This window comes from Rhinopithecus bieti, unplaced genomic scaffold (assembly GCF_001698545.2).
Source record: "Rhinopithecus bieti isolate Rb0 unplaced genomic scaffold, ASM169854v2 scaffold_62034, whole genome shotgun sequence".
Lineage (NCBI taxonomy): Eukaryota > Metazoa > Chordata > Mammalia > Primates > Cercopithecidae > Rhinopithecus > Rhinopithecus bieti.
Window position 1 is genome coordinate 456,266 of NW_016823752.1, and position 19,620 is coordinate 475,885.

At 46.5% G+C, this 19,620-nt stretch overlaps 1 protein-coding gene across 1 annotated transcript in view; it reads right to left on the reverse strand.

Moving 5' to 3' along the window:
- Positions 1 to 19,620, reverse strand: part of SLC9D1 (solute carrier family 9 member D1) — a 65,704-nt gene that overhangs the window by 25,275 nt on the left and 20,809 nt on the right. Inside the window, 2 exon segments of the mRNA XM_017861812.1 lie at positions 6,854 to 6,971; positions 18,368 to 18,554. Of these exon segments, the coding sequence (XP_017717301.1) occupies positions 6,854 to 6,971; positions 18,368 to 18,554 (305 nt within the window).

Sequence of the window (19,620 nt, forward strand, 5' to 3'; positions counted from 1 at the left end):
ACCAGACTTCACATCAAGACAAATGGACGCTGGAGTTATCTGACGAGAGTGCTAAAGCAGCCATGATTAAAACGCTTCAAAAAGCCACAAACACTTTCTGTAAACAAATAAAAAATAGAAAACCTCAGCAAAGAAATAAAGGCTACATAAAAGAAGCAAGTGGAAATTATACAACTAAAACAATACAGTCATAATAAAAATCTCTGGGGATGGGCTAAGTGGCAGAGTGGAGATGAGAGAGGGCAGAATCGGTGACGCTGAAGACAGAATTCATCTGCCTGAACAGAGAGAAACAGACCGAGGACGGGCAAGGCCTCAGGGACCCACAGGCCCCTAACAAAAGAGTAGATTTCTAAGTTTCTGCAATTGCAGAAGGAGACAGCAAGTGGACTGAAAAAGGGTGTGAGGAAATAATGGCTGAAAACTTCTTGTTAGCCAAGAGACATAAACCCACAGATACGAGAAGCCGAGTGAATCCAAACAGAACAAACCCAGAGACGTCGGCTCTGGGATGCACAGTAGTACAATTTCTGAAAACTAAAGACAGAGAAAAAACCTTGAAAGCTGCCAGAGAGAAACCCCTCATTCCTTCAAGAGGAGCACAAGCCTAAATGGCAGCAGGTTTCACAGCTGGAACACAGAAGCCAGGAGCAGGGACACGCACTTCCCAGGCACGGGATGAGGGGAGACACCACCTGGAAATCCACATCCCGCGAGATGCCCTTGGAGTGACGCGGGGACAAAGGCCATTCCCAGACAAAGAAAAACTTAGAGAATGTGTGGCCAGCAGATTAACTATGAAAGAATGACCGAAGAAAGTTCTCCACACAGAGAGGAAATGATTACAGAAGATAGCTTGGAACATCAGAAGGAAAACAACATCAAAACTAGGTGTGAGACGAACAGATTGTCCTTTTCCTCCTGAGTTTTCAAAATCGTATTTGATGTCTGCAGCAAAAATTACACCACCATCTGATGTGGTGTTCAGTAAAAGTAGAGAAAAGATAACAATTATACAGTCATGTGTCGCTTCACAACGGGGCACATTCTGAGAAGCACCATGAGGCAACTTCATGGTTGTGCAAACATCCCAGAGTGCACTTACACAAACCCAGATCCACCCAGGCCACCTGGCACAGCCTCCTGCTCCTGGGCCACACACCTGCACAGCATGTGACTGCAGCCAACTGTAACACAATGAGAAGTATTTGCATATCTAAACACAGAAAATATACACTAAAAGTATAGCATAAAAGATAAAAATGGCACACCCATATAGGTCGCTTGCAGGACTAGAAGCTCTGAGTCAGGGAGTGAGGGTGAGTGAATATGAAAGCCTCGACCCTGTGCACCACTGCAGACGCCACAGACACCGTCCACTCCGGCTACACTAATCTGAGACAGCGTCTCACTCTGCTGTCCAGGCTGGTGCACAGCGGTATGACCACAGCTCACTGCAGACTTTATCTCCCAGGCTCAAGCAATCCTACAGCCTTAGCCTCCAGAGCAGCTGGAACTACCGGTGTGCGCCACCACACCTGGCTTTTTTTTTTTTTTTTTTTTGGTAGAAACGAGGTCTTTCTATGTTGCCCAGGCTGGTCTTGAACTCCTAAGCTCAAGCAGTCCTCCTGCCTTGGCCTCCCAAAGGCTAGGATTACAGGTGTGAGCCACCACACCTGGCCAATGACATTGAGTTTATTAAAAATATTTTTCTTTCTTCAGCATTAACCTTAACTTACTGTAACTTTTAACTTTATAAATTTTAAGGCTTTTAAAATTTTTTGACCCTTGTAATGACACAACACGGAAACACTGTACGGCTATACAAAAAATAATTTTTCTTTTTATCTTACTCTATACGTTTTTTTCCATTGTAATTTTTTTAAACTTTTTAAACTTTTTTGTTAAAAACTAAGACACAAACACACATTAGCCTAAACCCACCCAGGGTCAGGACCATCAGTGTCGCTGTCGTCCACGTCCACATCTTTCCCACTGCAAGGTCTTCAGGGGAATAACAGGCACAGAGCTGTTGTCTCCAATGATGACAATGGCTTGTTCTAGAACAGTTCCTGAAGAACCTGCCTGAGGCTGTTTGACAGTTAACTTTTTTCTTTATAAGTAGAAGGAGTACACTCTAAGTTAATGATAAAAAATAGAGTATAGAAAATACGTAAACCAGTCACAGTGATTTATTATCGTTATCACGTATTCCATTGCATACCTAATTGGGTGTATGAGACTTTTATACGATTGGCAGTGCAGCAGGTTTGTTCATGCCAGCATCACCACAAGCACGGGGGCATTACACTGCTCTGCGACATCACCATGGCCGCACCGTCACTAGGCAGCGGGAATCGGTCAGGTCCATAGAATCCCACCGGACCACTGCTGTGCAGGTGGCCCATCACTGACCAAAACTTCATTATGTAGTGCATGACTATTTAATATGTGGGTGGGGGAGGGAGCTAAGTGGAAATAAGGCTTCTACATTTCACATGAAGTGGTAAAATGTGGATTCCAGCAAATGGCGATAAGTTACATGTGTCCACTGTAATACCCAGAGCCACCAAAATAACCACACAGAGCAATACACTCAAAACGTTATAAATGAGTCTAAATGGAATCCCTGAAAACATGCAAGACATCCCATAGAGACGTAAACGAAAAAGAGTAACAAGAGACAAAAAACAAATAAAATGCAGACTTCAGTTGCAACATATCAATATTTACCTGATCTATAAATGGTCTAAACATACCAATTAAAATACAGAGACTGGCTGAGTGGACTAAAAAAAAATCATCCAACAATATGTTCTCTACAAGAAACTCCCTTCAGTACAAGGGCATAAGTAGGTTGAAAGGAAAAGTATGAAAATGACACACCACTGCAGACAGTGACCAAAAAAAAAATTAATATTACATTAATATCAGATAAAGTGAATTACAAGGCAAGGAAAATTACTAGCAACAAAAGAAATATGGCCAGGCACAGTGGCTCACACCTGTAATCCCAGCACTTTGGGAGGCCGAGGCAGGAAGATCACTTGAGGCCAGGAGTTCAAGACTAGCCTGGCCAACATGGCGAAACCTTGTCTTTACTAAAAAATACAAAAATTAGTCAGGTGTGGTGGCACATGCCTGTAATCCCAGCTACTCAGGAGGCTGAGGCATGAGAATCACTAGAACCCAGGAGGCGGAGAGCCAAGGTCACGCCACTGCATTCCAGCCTGGGCAACAGAGCGAGACTATGTCTCGAAAAACAACAAAAAAAGAAATATTACGTAATGATAACAAGAGCAATTCACCAGGAAGACAAAATGATCCTAAATGTGTATGTACCAAACAAAAGAGCCCCAAAAGCTGACAGAACTCAAAGGAGAAACAGACAAATAACCAACGATAACGGGGGACTTCAATACCATCTCCCTCGACAGCTGACACAGCTACAGCAAGAACACGGAATAGTGCAATTAACTGACATATATTTATAAAACTCCACTCAACAGTAACAGAATATGCTTTTTTTTCCTCCCAAGTGACTTTGGAGCATTTACCACAGACAGTTGTCACTGGCCGTAAAACAAACCTCAACAAATGTAAAAGAACTGAAATCACACAAAATGTTCTCAGGCCACAGTGGAATCAAACTACAAATCAGTAACAGAAAGACATCAGGAAAATCTCCAGATGTTTGGAAATTAAACAACACTTCCAAACAATCCCTGAGTCAAAGAAGTATCAAAGGAAAATTTTAAAACTCATTGAACAAAATGAAAATAAAAATACAACATATCAAAATATGTGATGCAGCTAAAACAGTGCTGAGAGGGAAATTTATAGCACTAAATGCTTACAGTAGAAAAGATGAGCAGTTTAGGCCAGGTGCGGTGGCTCATCAAGCCCCGTAATCCCAGCACTTTGTGGAGCCGAGGCGGGCGATCACAACTGGTCAGGAGATCGTAACCAGTCCGTGCGCGGCCTAACACGGTAAACCCGCTCGTCTAACTAAAAAATACCAAAAAACTTGAGCCCGGGCCGGAGTGCCGGCGGCCTGTGCGGAGTCCCCAGCTACTCAGGAGGCCCTGAGGCAGCGGGAGGAAATGGTGGCGGAACCCGGGAGGTGGAGCTGTGCGCAGTGAGCCGAGGATCCGGCCACGTTGCGACTCCAGCCGGCTGCGTCCGGCCGGGCGAACAGAGTGAGACTCCGTCTCAAAAAAAAAAAAATATAAGAATAAGAAGAAATAGATGACGCAGTTATAAAATCAATAATCTAAGTTAATACCATAAGAACCTAGAAAAAGAGTAAAATAAACCCAAAGCGAGGAGGAAGGAAGGTGAGGGTAAAACTAATGAAACTGAAAACAACGAAATAAAGAAAATCAGTAAAACAAGGAACCAACTCTTTGGAAAGATTAATACAATTGCCAAATCCCTAGACAAAGAAGATGCAAGTTATCAACATAAGCAATGAAACGGGGGATATCACTACAGACTCTGTGGACGTGAAAAGAAGGATACAGGAATACGACACAAAAACTCTACACATAGAAATCTAACAACTGAGACAGAATGGAACGATTCCTCAAAAAGTTAAGCTACCACAACTCAGCAATATGAAGTAGATATTCTGAATATCTACTGGGACTATTAAGCAAAATAAATTGGTAAGAAAACTCCCCAAAAGGAAATCTCATGACCCAAAGGGTTTTACTGCAGAATTCTACCAAATATTAAAGAAGAACTGACATCAATTTTATACAATGTTTTCCAGAAAATACAAAGAAAGGAACACTTCCCAAAACATTTTGTGAACCTAGTATGACTCTTATTACCAAAACCCAGAGTATAAAAAAAAAAAAGAGAGAGAGAGAAAAAACTACACACCAATCTCTCTCATGAACTTAGACCCCAAAATCCTCAATAAATTAGCAAATTGAAGGCAGCAATGTATAAAAATAATTATATACCTAGACCACCTGGGAATTATCCCAGGTATGCAAGGCTGGTTCAACTTTCAAAAATCAATGTTATCCATCATGTCACCTAGCTAAAAAAGAAGGCCGGGCGCGGTGGCTCATGCCTGTAATCCCACCACTTTGGGAGGCCAAGGCGAGCAGATCACAACATCAGGAGTTCAAGACCAGCCTGGCCAATATGGTGAAACCCCGTCTCTACCAAAAATATGAAAATTAGCTGGGCATGGTGGCGCACGCCTGTAGTCCCAGCTGCTCGGGAGGCTGAGGCAGGAGAATTGCTTGAACCCAGGAGGTGGAAGTTTCAGTGAGCCAAGATCATGACACTATTCCAGCCTGAGCAACAGAGCGAGACTCCATCTCAAAAAAAAAAGGCAAAAAAAGAAAAATCACATAATCTTATCAATTGGTTTAGAAAAAGCAACTGGCAGAATCCACCACGCATTCATCATAGAAACTCTCAGCAAACTAGGAATAGATGGGGATTTCCTTAGCTTGACAAAGAGTGTCTACAATAAACCTACAGCTAACATCATACCTAATGGTGAGAGACTGAACGCTTCCCCCGGAGGTCAAGAGCAAGGCAAAGATGTCCTCTCACACAATCTTTTCCAATGAAGTACTGGACATTCCAGCCAGTGCAATAAGCAGGAAGAAACCCAACAGCATGCAGGTTGGAAAGGAAGAAATAAAGCACATGAGACGGGTCCTAGCACTTCAATCTGGTTCCAAAAGAAGTTTCAAAAGGGTCTTTGCAACTGTCCCTATTTTCTGGCTGATATTCTTGGAATACGTCTGTATATGCGGCACAACCTACAACTTTCTGGATAAATTAATTCTTCCCATTTGGCTTCTCTCTCCATACGAACCCAAGCAGGTGCAGTTTACGTCTGGCAATACAATATTGGGAGAATGAAAAGAAGGACCGGGGAAGTGGTGATGATGATGACAGTGACAATGACAACCACACAATGACAGATCTCACACACACACCACACATGCATGCAGACACACATGCACACAGACACATGCAAACACACATGCAAACACACAGATATACCCCATATACACACACGTGGATACCCCCCCAGACATACCACAGAACACACACACACCCCCCACACATGCAGACACATGCCCCCCACCACACAGGCACACCACACATACATGCAGATATACATGAATACACGCACACACATACCATGTAAGCACACAGATATACCCTACACACACACACACACACAAACACACACACACAGATACTCCCTCCCTATGCACACATACACATGCATACAGACACCCCCCTCCCTCCACATCACTTNCAGACATACCACAGAACACACACACACCCCCCACACATGCAGACACATGCCCCCCACCACACAGGCACACCACACATACATGCAGATATACATGAATACACGCACACACATACCATGTAAGCACACAGATATACCCTACACACACACACACACACAAACACACACACACAGATACTCCCTCCCTATGCACACATACACATGCATACAGACACCCCCCTCCCTCCACATCACTTACTATGTTCTGGGCATTGTTCTAAGCATGTTTATATCTGAACTCATTCATTCCTCCTGACTACTCCATCGGTGGGCACTACTGCTACCCCTACTTGATGGAAGACAGGACTAAGGAACAGTGAGGATGAGTCGCCTGCCCGTGGTGAGGAGCTGTTAAGCACAAACAGCCAGGCCGTGAGCAAGGCAGTGTCGCTCCAGGGTCTATGCACGGAAGCCTGAGCCATCTGAGCTCAGAACATCTCTCTGGAAAAGGTATTAAGTAGTATTTTTATGCATAAGTGATTTTAAACTAGAAAAACAAACTGTACACAAAGCATTTACCTAGAAGATGCACTGGCGCCCGCCTGTATGAGAGTCGGCATGACGGCCATGAAGAGCCCGAGCTGCACGTCCTGCGTCACCAGCATGCCGAGGAGCACAGTGCTGTAGTCAATGTCGCCTGTGTGGGGAAAGGCATTGAAGACAGGTCTACAGCAACTCAAAAGTATCCGAAGTCAAAATGTCGCCATTGTACACACTTCCGAAATAACCCAAATTATTTTGGCACTTTACTTTCTTTTTTTTTTTTGAGACGGAGTCTTGCTCTGTCACCCAGGCTGGAGTGCAGTGGTGCAATCTCCGCTCACTGTAACCTCCACCTCCTGGGTTCAAGTGATTCTCCTGCCTCAGCCTCCTGAGTAGCTGGGATTACAGGCGCTCACCACCATGCCTGACTAATTTTTATATCTTTGGTAGAGACGGGGATTCACCATGTTGGTCAGGCTGGTCTCAAACTCCTGACCTCGTGATCCACCTGCCTCGGCCTCCCAAAATGCTGGGATTACAGGCGTGAGCCACTGCGCCCGGCTGGCACTTTACATTTTTAAGAATAGACTTTAAAATCTCTTTGAGAACAAATACTGAAGCATTTTAAGATTAAAAATGTTGTAAAGCAAATACTCAGAACACCTTTTACTTCCACAACTTACTTGTTATTTACATAATTATTGAAAAACCTCATGACAAAAAGATGACATGGCAAACAAGATGACAAGCTTAGATAATCACACCAACCTCACTGCGTCCCAGAAACACATGGAGAAGCCTTCGCTTCTCACCTTTACAGCTTCTCTGAGCTACTCCAGGAGGCCTGACTCAGGCCCCTCTGGTCACGTGGTGTGTTCCACGTGTGCAAACCCACCCGAGCCACTGCCCAGAATGAGCCCTCACTGTGAGACCAAGGCAGGCTCGGCAGACAAATACTGGCTCATGAGGGCAGAACAGGAGTAGCCACGACCACCTGAAGAGACTAGGTAACAACTCTGGAAAGAAGAAAGGAAAATGAGACATTTTTCATGAATTCAATAACTTGCACAAGCCTCCAAAGGTCTCCATTTTCAACATATCGTTCCAGCTATGAACTATGTAAATACGTTTCTAAAAGTCATTCCCCCAACCCCACCCCAAACAAGGTATTTTTTCTTTAAAAAAAAAAAAAAAAAAAAAAAACCAGCTGGGTACGGTGGCTCAGGTCTGTAATTTCAGCACTTTGGGAGGCTGAGGAGGGTGGATCACCTGAGGTCAGGAGTTCACGACCAGCCTGACCAACATAGTGAAACCCCATCTCTACTAAAAATACAAAAAATTAGCTGGATTTGGTGGCGGGTGCCTGTAGTCCCAGCTACTTGGGAGGCTGAGGCAGGAGAATCGCTTGAACCCAGGAGGCGGAGGTTACAGTGAGCTGAGATTGTGCCACTGCACTCCAGCCTGGGGGACAAGAGCGAGACTCTGTCTCAAAAAAAAAAAAAGCTACTGCTATTAACAGATTTTTAAAGACCAATCTGACAGAAAAGGCTTATTTTAAAAAAGCAGCAGAACCACACAAAACCCCTTGATGCCAGCAAAAATCTCTTTCTGGATAGAAGTTAGGTAATCATTTTAGAAGGCTTGATTTACTTACTATACAAAACTAAATTTTTGGTAAACAAAATATCGTGGCTTAGAATTTTAAAACAGTCTGAACAGATGATCACGTTAAGCTGTTGTGGCTACAGCTTTGTGTCTTTTAGGGTTACACAATTCAGAAGATGATAAAAATTGCCTCCCAACTAACATTGTCCATGTGGAGGCTTCACACATCAGCCATTTTCACCCTAAGGCTCGCACAGGCTTGTGGTCACCGCACCTCTCTTCATCTCGAGGCCTTCGCAAGACAGGAGGGAGGCTGCGAGATGAGTCTGCGGGACACAAAGGAGCCGTGGCCCCCCCACCCACATCTTCTGCAGATAACACGTTCACATCTGTGCCCCTTCTATTTAAAAGAAACAAAATCTGGCCGGGCGCAGTGGCTCACGCCTGTAATCCCAGCACTTTGGGAGGCCGAGGCGGGCGGATCAGGAGGTCAGGAGATCGAGACCATCCTGGCTAAGAAGAATGGCGTGAACCCAGGAAGCAGAGGTTGCAGTGAGCTAAGATTGCGCCACTGCACTCCAGCCTGGGCGACAGAGCAAGACTCTGTCTCAAAAAAAAAAAAAAAAAAAAGAAACAAAATCTCTCACTATATCTCACTTGTTAGAGACAGCCTTGGATGATATTACTGCCAGCATTTTGTATATGTTTTAAATATTTTGTTCTCTTCCTTTGCACCGATCATAGCGAACTGGCTGAAATCAACAGATATTCAACTGTCACCCACTAGACCATGGGCACCACAGACCAGAGACCAGGTCTTCACCGTGGTCCCTGGTGCAGGACCCTGAGTCCGCACCCACAGGGCCTGCGCAGGAAACATCCGCTCACGAGGGACTTCATGGGGCTGCAGGAGGAAGACAACTGCTTGGAGCAGTGACGGGCACAAAACTTCAACAGTGCAACCAGACAAGATGAAAATAATTATTACACTGAAATATTACAGCTTCTCTAATTTCTCAACACTTTTACTATTGTCATTTTTCTGAAATTTGCACTACCTTTTTGTGCTTATCACTACTATACGCATTTTGACTTCTTCCTGTTTTCCATTCCTTTCATTAAACAGTTCAAATACACAGAGAACAAGGAGTGTATCAAATGCTCACATACCCACTAAGGAATTCTATTAAATGTTAAACCTGTAACATATTTGCTTCAGATTTTTAAAGAAAGAAAGTCCTAAGGGTGCCGCCAAGGAGCTCTGTAACCCCCTTGATACTGGGTCCCCTTCCCTCCACCCACACTCCCCACTTGACCTTATTCTGAAAGTTCATCATCCCCTTGAATGCATTTCTACTTAATGTAACACCTATAGACTTGGAAGCAACACTGAGTTTATTATTTTGTAATATTAAACTTCACAGAGTGAACATTTCTGCAACTTGCCGTTTTTGATCACCACTATATTTGAAAATTATCTATCCATGTTGGTGTTGGTGCACAAAGCTCTGACTCCTTTTCAAAACTGTTGTAGAATAGACCACAATTTATCCATTCATCTCTTGGTGGACGTTCAGGAATTCCATTTATTCACTAGTGCAAAAATGGCTGCATGAAATCCCAGCATTTTGGGAGGCCGAGGCGGGTGGATCACGAGGTCAGGAGATCAAGACCATCCTGGCTAACACGGTGAAACCCCGTCTCTACTAAAATACAAAATTAGCCGGGCGTGGTAGCGTGCACCTGTAGTCCCAGCTACTCGGGAGGCTGAGTCAGGAGAATGGCGTGAACTTGGGAGGCGGAGCTTGCAGTGAGATGAGATCACGCCACTGCTCTCCAGCCTGGGTGACAGAGAGAGACTCTATCTCAACCAAAAAAAAAAAAAAAAAATGGCTGCACAAATATTCTAGCACATTGTCAGGGAAACCTCCTTTCCCCTCGCTTGCATTTTCACAAGAAGGGACTGTTTCCTCCCCGCTCCTGGCCTCTTGCCTGGTCCCACATACATTACTCCGGAGAGACAAGGGCGTTCTTGCTGGGAATGGATATAGCCCCTTTTCCTTTGTAAACCAGTCAGCCCACGGCACCTGGTCTCAAGGTCCTCTTGCAGACCTGAGTTTCACAGGGCAGGCCCTGCCCACGGAGGCCTCTGGAGGCAAACGCTGCATGGCGCTGGGTGGTGAGTCTTGCTCCAAGGTTAAGAATGAGGCCTAAGAAGCTCACCACTGCCAGGCGTGCAAACCACACCTCCTTCATAATCCAGCTGCCACTCCGACCTCCAGGTGCCTGCCTCCTCTGTTCCTCTTCCCATGGGTTTTCAGCACAGGCAAGGCAGTTATACATTTGCTGGACTCCTTCGAGGGTTGGGCCCCTCGCAGGAGCTAGAAATCTCGAAAAATAGAAAAGGAGTAGAATTTGGACCAAAATCCATGTAAGAAGAGTGACTGAGGCTGCTGGTGTGGCCAGAGTTGATACCTTTAAGCTCTGGTAAGGCAGTCTTAAGTTTGGGCTATATAGGAATTTCTTTTCTTTCTTTTTTTTTTTTTTTTTTGAGATGGAGTCTCTGTGGCCCAGGCTGGAGTGCAGTGGTATGAACTCGGCTCACTGGAAGCTCCGCCTCCCGGGTTCAAGCTATTCTTATGCCTCAGCCTCCCGAGTAGCTGGGATTACAGGTGCCCGCCACCACGCCCAGCTAATTTTTGTATTTTCAGTAGAGATGGGGTTTCGCCATGTTGGCCAGGATGGTCTTGAACTCCTGACCTCATGTGATCCACCTGCCTTGGCCTCCCAAAGTGCTGGGATTACAGGTGTGAGCCACTGTGCCTGGACATATATAGGAATTTCTAATACAATTTCAAGCACATGCAAAAGTAGAAAGAAAAATACAGTGCATCTCAAGGAACAGATAATCCAGTTTCCATGATCAGGTAGACGACCCTTGTTTCATACACTAACCTCCGTTCTACCCTCCTGAGGGAAACCCCAGTCATCCTCTTAACTGTACATTTCAGTGTCCATCTCTAAGAGACAAGGCTGGTGTACAAATTGGGAAGAATGAATTTAATGATCCTGTAAGCAGAGGAGATTATCTCATATGTAGAAAATCCAAAAGATTTCACACACAAAAATCTATTAGGATAAACCAATTCACAAAGGTGCGGGGCACAAAATAAACACACAAAAGTCAGCTGCATTTCTATATACTAATAATGAACAATCTGAAAAGGAGATTAAGAAAACAATTCCATCTATAACCTATCAAAAAGAATAAAATACTTAGGACAGAGTGAACCAAGGAGGCAAAACACTTATACACTGAAAACAAACGCGTGGCTAAAAGAAATGAAAGACATGCTTAAATGGAAAAATATCTTGTATTCACGGACTGGAAGACTTAATATTGTTTAGATGTCAATACTACCAAAATTACGACTACAAATCCAATGCAATTCCTATCAGAATCCCAACGATGTTTTCTGAAGAAATAGAAAACACTATCCTAAAATTTATACGGAATCTCAGGCGACCCCAAACAGCCAAAATAATCTTGAACAAAGTTGGAGGATTCACACTTCCTGGTCTCAAAACTTACCAAAAACTATAGTAATAAAACAGCAGCATTTGGAAGTTACAGACTGCATTTCCACTTTTTAGTGGTCACTTTTTTTTGTTTTTGTTTTTGTTTTTTTGAGATGGAGTCTCGCTCTGTTGCCAGACTGGAGTGCAGTAGCGTGATCTCAGTTCACTGCAAGCTCCACCTCCTGAGTTCAAGCGATTCTCCTGCCTCAGCCTCCGGAGTAGCCGGGACTACAGGCACCCACCACCATGTGCAGTTAATTATTGCATTTTTAGTAGAGATGGGGTTTCACCATGTTGGCCAGGCTGGTCTCGATCTCTTGACCTTGTGATCCACCCACCTCGACCTCCCAAAGTGCTGGGATTACCAGCGTGAGCCACCATGCCCAGCCAGTTACCTTGTTTTTAAAAACAATTATTATAAAATACTTTGAATCAAGAAAAAAGGTACAAAGCATGTCATGAACAACCAGAGCCATCACTCAGCTTCTGAAAGAAATGTCACAAGCAGCTGACTGCCCTGCGTCCCTCTCTGATGGCACACCTTGCCAGTCTCTGGCACAGCCACTCAGCCTCATTTGTCATTCTCAAACACTTCTTCTTGCTTTTAGTGTAGAAGTTTGCATGTATGTAAAGTTCAGACTTTACACACACAAACATGTTGTATTCCACATCTTGTATCTTTCCCTCCATGCTATAAAAGTCATTTGCATTTGCTTCTGCAGCATTCCAAGGTATGAATACACCTTAACTGTCCAGCATGTTACTGAATATTCAGTTGATCAACTTTTTGCTATTAAAAATAATACTGTTTTGAATTATAATAATTTGCATGAATTTTCTAAGATATGTATGTAGAAATGGAATTTTCTGATTGCAAAATTATCCTCCAAAGTGGCTGAACCAATTTACATTCCCATGGAGAACGCTTAATCTTGGCACTCCACATTCTTGCCAATGGTCCATCAGGTTAAAAAATGTTTGCTAGGGCCAGGTGTGGTGGCTCATGCCTGCAATCCCAGTGCTTTGGGAGGCTGAGGCAGGAGGACTGCTTGAGGCCAGGGTTCAAAACCAGCCTGGGTAACATAGCAAGACCCCCATCTCTACAAAAAAACTAAAAACTTAGCCAGGCATGGTGGCACACGCCTGTCATTCCAGCTACTCAGGATGTTGAGGTGGGAGGATCGCTTGAGCCCAGGAGGTCGGGGCTGCAGTGAGCCAAGATCGAGCCACTGCACTCCAGCCTGGGTGACAGCAAGACTTGGTCTAAAACAAAGCTTGGCAGCAAGCTCATGTGGATGGCATCGATCTCAGTCCCATCAGCCTGCATCTCCGAATACTAGCGAGGCTCATATCTTCATGTTTATTCATCATTTAGGTTTCCTCTCCTGTTAAGTTACTTGCTCAGATATTCTGCCTATTTTCCCATTAGGTTACTTTTTGGTTTGGATTTACAGACATTCTTGATTCATTCTGAATATTAATCCTTTGCTCTAAACAAACAATAAATAAATAACTACAGGAAATATCTTCCTCTGGCCTGTGGCTTATTTAAAAAAAAATGCCTTTCAATAAAAGTTACAGTTTTCCCCATAGGGAAGTCAGCATGAAAAAGAAAGTTACAAAGTCAAATGTGTTATATGCATCAGTATTTACTCTTTTGAATTCTGCATTTTATATTTTAAGGAATTCTACTCTGAGGTTATAAGGATATTTTCTATTTCCTTCTCATAGTTCTAAAGTCAAGCTAATTTTATTTTCTTCCGTTTGGATAGCTAATTCCCACTCCTGGTGAGTCAATCTCCTCAGCTTCTCTGCAGTGTCTGGTCTGTGGGCCCCACTCCTCGGTTCCATTTCAGCCTGCGGTGCTGCTATCCGCTGTGACATCATCAGCTGTGAGAGCTGGTGGGGGACTCCTCACCTCAAATTAACGTTGGCTACTCTTAGCCTTTTGGTCCCTACTGAATTTTAGGATCAGTTTCTTCGGTTTCATGAAAAACCCTGCCGGATTTTTTTTATTGGAACAGCTATGAGTTTATAAATTTGGGAAGAAATGACATCTTTATGAATGGAGTCTTTTTATGAACTCCATGAACTGAATTCACTCCATTTGTGACTTTATCCTCAAAGGTCACAGCTCTCTTTTGAGAAGTTTATTCCCGAAGCTTTTTTTCAAATGACATTTTCTAACTGTGCTGTGGATATATTACACATTTAACAAGTCTAATTGTAAATTTCCTTTCAGTGTCCAAGTCCTTGAGTCTAACTACCTCCCAAACATGCAACCCTCCTATCTTCTTACTATCTAGAGTTTTAGCCTGGCCTTTAAAAAAATACACTCAAATACCTCCTTTTCTAACAGTCATAACTGACTAAATTTATCAACCTCTAGACCTCTCTGTCTCCCTGCTGTTTCCACGTCCAGCTCTGCCTCTGCAGGGCCTGTGTCCGGGCCCTGTGGGGACTGCGCGGTGGGCGGTGCTCTGGGGTTCTTTGCACATCAGAAATGCCTGCATTTCACGCCCTATTCTTGGATGGTACTTTCGCTGGGCATGCATGACTTGTCTCCCCAGGGTGTGGGTTACCTACCCGCTATCTCCCACCATCTGACGTTGCCGAGGAGACATGTCCTATCAGCCCATTTACTTGATGTTCCTTTTTAGACCACCTGTCTTTTCTGCCAAGTGTTCAGACATTCCCTTCTACTTCACGCTCTGCTGCAGTACATGACATGCCGGGTGGACTCCTTTCCCTTTATCCCATCAGTGCTGGAGGTGGGCTCCTGTCTTGAGTTCTGAAAACCTACCAGGTCCTCTTTCCAGTTTCGGCCTCTGGGGCTCCGAGTCTATACATACTGACCCTCTCCATCTAACCTGCCCCCCTTCCAGTCCTAGCACCTGGGACTCCGAGTCTATATATACTGACCCTCTCCATCTACCCTCCACCCCTCTCCAGTCCTGGCCCCTGGGGCACCGAGTCTATATATACTGACCCTCTCCATCTACACTCTGGCCCCCTTCCAGTCCTAGCACCTGGGGCTCCGAGTCTATATATACTGACCCTCTCCATCTACACTCTGGCCCCCTTCCAGTCCTAGCACCTGGGGCTCCGAGTCTATATATACTGACCCTCTCCATCTACGACGTCTTGCCCCCTTCCAGTCCTAGCACCTGGGACTCCTGAGCTCTTATATATACTGACCCTCTCCATCTACCCTCCACCCCTCTCCATTCCTGGCCCCTGGGGGCACCGAGTCTATTATATACTGACCCTCTCCATTCTAACACTCTGGGCCCCCCTTCCGAGTCTAGCACGGCTGGGGGCACCGGAGTCTATATATACTGATCCTCTCATCTACACTCTGGCCCCTTTCCAGTCCTCAGCACCTGGGGCTCTGACGTCTGTATATACTGACCCTCTCCATCTACACTCTGGCCCCCTTCCAGTCCTAAGCACCTGGGGCTCTGAGTCGTATATATACTGATCCTCTCCATCTACACTCTTGGCCCCCTTCCAGTCCTAGCACCTGGGGTACGAGTCACATGATATACTGAGCGCCTCTCCATCTACACTCTGGCCCCCTTCCCAGTCTAGCACGCTGGGGCACCGAGTCTAGAGGGTACACTCTGGCCCCCTTCCCAGTCTAGGCCACCTTTGGGCTGCTGTAGTCGTATAATACTGATCCCTCTCCATCTCACACTCTGGCCCCTTCCAGTCCTAGCACCTGGGGTACCGAGTGCGTATATATACTGACCCTCTCCAGGACACTCTGGCCCCCTTTCCAGTCTAGCACCTGGGGCTTCTGAGTCTATATATACTTGACCCTCTCCATATCTTCTCCAACCCTCCTCCATGTACATTCCGGCCCCTGGGGCACCGAGTCTGTCATATACCGACCTCTCCATGCTACACTCTGGCCCCCTTCCAGTCCTTAGCACCTGGGACTCGAGTCTATATATACTTGACCCTCTCCATCTAACCCTCCACCCCTCTCGCAGTCCTGGCCCCTGGGCACCGGAGTCTATAGTATACTGACCCTCTCGCCGATCACCACTCTGGGCCCCTTCCAGTGCGCTAGCCCACCTGGGGGGCTCTGGGTGCTGGTATATACGGGTGACCCCTCGTCCATCTACACTCTGGGCCCCCTTCCAGTCCTGCACCTGGGGCTCTGGGTCAGGGGTTATATTACTGATCCTCTCGCGCGAGCGGTGTGCCCCCTCCCCAGTCCTAGCACCTGGGGCTCTGAGTCTATATATACTGATCCTCTCCATCTACACTCTGGCCCCCTTCCAGTCCTAGCACCTGGGGCTCTGAGTCTATATATACTGATCCTCTCCATCTACACTCTGGCCCCCTTCCAGTCCTAGCACCTGGGGCTCTGGAGTCTACTATATACTGATCCTCTCCATCTACACTCTGGCCCCAGCTTCCAGTCCTAGCACCTGGGCTCTGAGTCATATATATACTGACCAGTCTCCATCTACACTCTGGCCCGCTTCCAGTCCTAGCACCTGGGGCTCGAGCTCTATATATACTAGCATCCTCTCCATACTACACTCTGGCCCGCTGTCCTAGTCCTAGCACCTGGGCTCTGAGTCTATATATGACTGATCCTCTCCATCTACACTCTGGCCCCACCTCCCGAGTTCCCAGCACCTTGGGGCTCTGAGTCTATATTATACTGTCCTCTCCATCTACACTCTGGCCCCCTCCAGTCCTAGCACCTGGGAGCACCGAGTTTATATTACTGACCCTCTCCATTACACTCTGGCCCGCTTCCAGTCCAGACTGGGCTCGAGGTCGTAGTATATACTGGACCCTCTCAGTTCTACCCTCTGGGGCCCGCTTCCAGTCCTAGCACCTGTGGTACTGAGTCTGTATATACCGACCCCTCCATCTACCACTCTGGCCCCCTTCCAGTCTAGCACCTTGGGGCTTCGAGTCTATATATTACTGACCCTCTCCATCTAACACTCTGGCCCCCTTTCAGTCCTAAGCACCTTGGGGCTCCGAGTCTGTATATACCTCTCCATCTACACTCCAACCCTCTCCCTCTCCAGTCCTGGCCCCTGGAACTCTGAGTGTATACTGCCCACTTATTTTGAAGTCTTTATTAAGCTTTTCTGTCCATAAGGGCAGTTCACCCGGTGACTGCTGAGTCTGTCAGCTCTTTTCCAGCCACAGATTTCTTCGCAGGTGTGGGTGTTCCCGTGTGCAGGCCACTAAACCAGGAGCTGTTTTCATGCATCGTTCCTGGTCCCCACTTGGTCTTTTTTCATTTTACTCGGCCCCCAGCCCTCCACCTCTGTCCAGTCTCACGATGGGGCTGACCCTAGGACCAGCCCACAGGGATGCTGGGACCGGCACGGAGGGGGCCTGTGGCTGACGCTGCCCGTCCAGCGTCTAGCAGGGAGGCTGCGTCCGTGTCCTACTGGTGCCTCAGGCCCAGCAGAAGGCTGCAGATTTTTAAAAAGTTTTCCCTGCTTCCTTTCACAGAGGGATGCTTCCCAACTGTCGGTCCCACAGTGAGGGCACGTGTGGGTTCCACATGCTCCAGCACCCGGCTCAGCGGCCCATGGCCAGCTCTGCTCAGCCTCTCAGCTGCTGGCACAGAGCCTGTTGGTTTACAGGAGAGGTCAGACACACCTCTGTGGTTTTCTCTTTTTGTATTTTCTCTTCTATGCCTGTGTGTTCTGTGCAGGGTGAACGTCATAGTGAAGTGACTGTGGCATTTCAACCCTGTATTTTACTGACTTTTAAAACGTAAGTGCAAAACGGTGACGGCTTACCCAGTGGGTTAGCAGGCTGCCAGAAACAGCAACCTGCCAAGCCTCCTGCAAAGGGACATGATCCTGCCAAGGCTTCTGAGCAAGTCAGCTTCCACTAACAATCACGACTTAGAGGTGCCAATGTTTCATACACACGATGAAACTAAGGCCAAAGCGAGAGAGTCAGGAACACCTTCAGTTACCGAAGCACCTTGGTTTCACAGGAAGAAAGTGTCAAAAGTGTGTCAGTCCCCAGTGCCTGCTAGAATTAAAGCAGCAAAACATATGCAACTTCCTAAAATCCACCAATTCCACAGGTCATTTTCCAGTGCTGACTGGTTTTTCAAAATCTTGGTCCAAGTTCTCTCTGGCCCTCATTTTTTCTTAATCAAGTGGAGTAGTGGAGGTTGGGAGGACCTGAGTTCACAGGGACATCAGTTCCTTACGGAATATAAGCCCTGACATCCACAATTGTTCGGAAAGTCCTCAGAGGGGAAGTTAAGACTTGCAGTTTTTCCTCACAGGCCCTCAACTGTGAATCCAAAAGTTACCTACACACGAGCATGAGTCAGACATGCACTTGGAACACGCCATCACCTACCTTCTTTGTCAGCCCGAGCGCTGCCCACGAGGAACCTGGACACGAGGGGTGTGCTCGACAAGGACAGACAGGTGGAAATGAAGACGCTCTGCGTGGGTTTGATCCGCAAGAGATGCCCCCACAGCAAGCCAAATGCAATCATTAACAGAGTCATGTAACATGGCCCTTGTAAGGAAATCTTCCACACCTTAAAGAGAACACAGTGATTCACACGCTTTTTAGTGACAACAGGCAATGACCACACCACACAAACTTCACACATTTCTGCACCCAGGAAAGGAGGCAGAGCTGAGCTTTTGTGAGGCAACGCTGGGTCACATATCCAGCGTCACCAGCTGAACACGGTGAATACTCACACAAGGCTTCCTCTGTGCCAGGCACTGCCACAGGGCTGCACACACACAATACACGCACACCCACTCTCTCCCCATGAGTGTAAATAAAACCTAATCCTCAGAACAACTTGAGCTCAAGATGACAATTTCCCCTACTTTTAGATGAAAACACCGAGGCACACACAGGTTAAGTGACTTGCCCAAGGTCACATGGCCAGTGAATGTTGGAGCCAGGAAGTGAACCCAGGCACTGTGGCTCGGCAACCAAAGGGGCTCTATCAGGTGCCTCAGGGTGCACTCGGCACTGTGTTAAATGAGACGGGAAGGGAGAAGAAAGCATGTTTCGATCCTAAAATAATAAAAGCTACCTATTTATAAAAACATAAATATGATACATCAACCAAAGAAATTAACCCGGAACTCCTCCTACCCCACTTGAAGTGCTCATTCATATTGTTTCGTCCTCACTGCATGGTCCCAGTTAAAAGCACCAATTCCCTGATTCCAGGCCTTCTATGGAAAGTGAAAGTTGGGGTGGGGGGTCCTAGAAGGAAGGGATGCAGGGGCTGTGTCGCTAAACACAGGCATCGTGGAGCAGCTGGACACAGGCAGTTCTGGGGGGCCCACCCAAGGAGCCCACCAGCCCCAATGTACACAGGCGGCTCCGGGGGGCGCACCCGCCAAGCCCGCCGGCCCCAATGTATACAGGCGGCTCCGGGGGGTGCACCTGACAAGCCCACCGGCCCCAATGTATACAGGCGGCTCCATGGGGTGCACCCGCCAAGCCCGCCGGCCCCAATGTACACAGGCGGCTCCATGGGGTGCACCCGCCAAGCCCGCCGGCCCCAATGTACCTTGGGCGCTTTGGAGCATGTGAGCTTTTCCCTCCCCACCTAGTTCTTTGTGAAAAACAACACC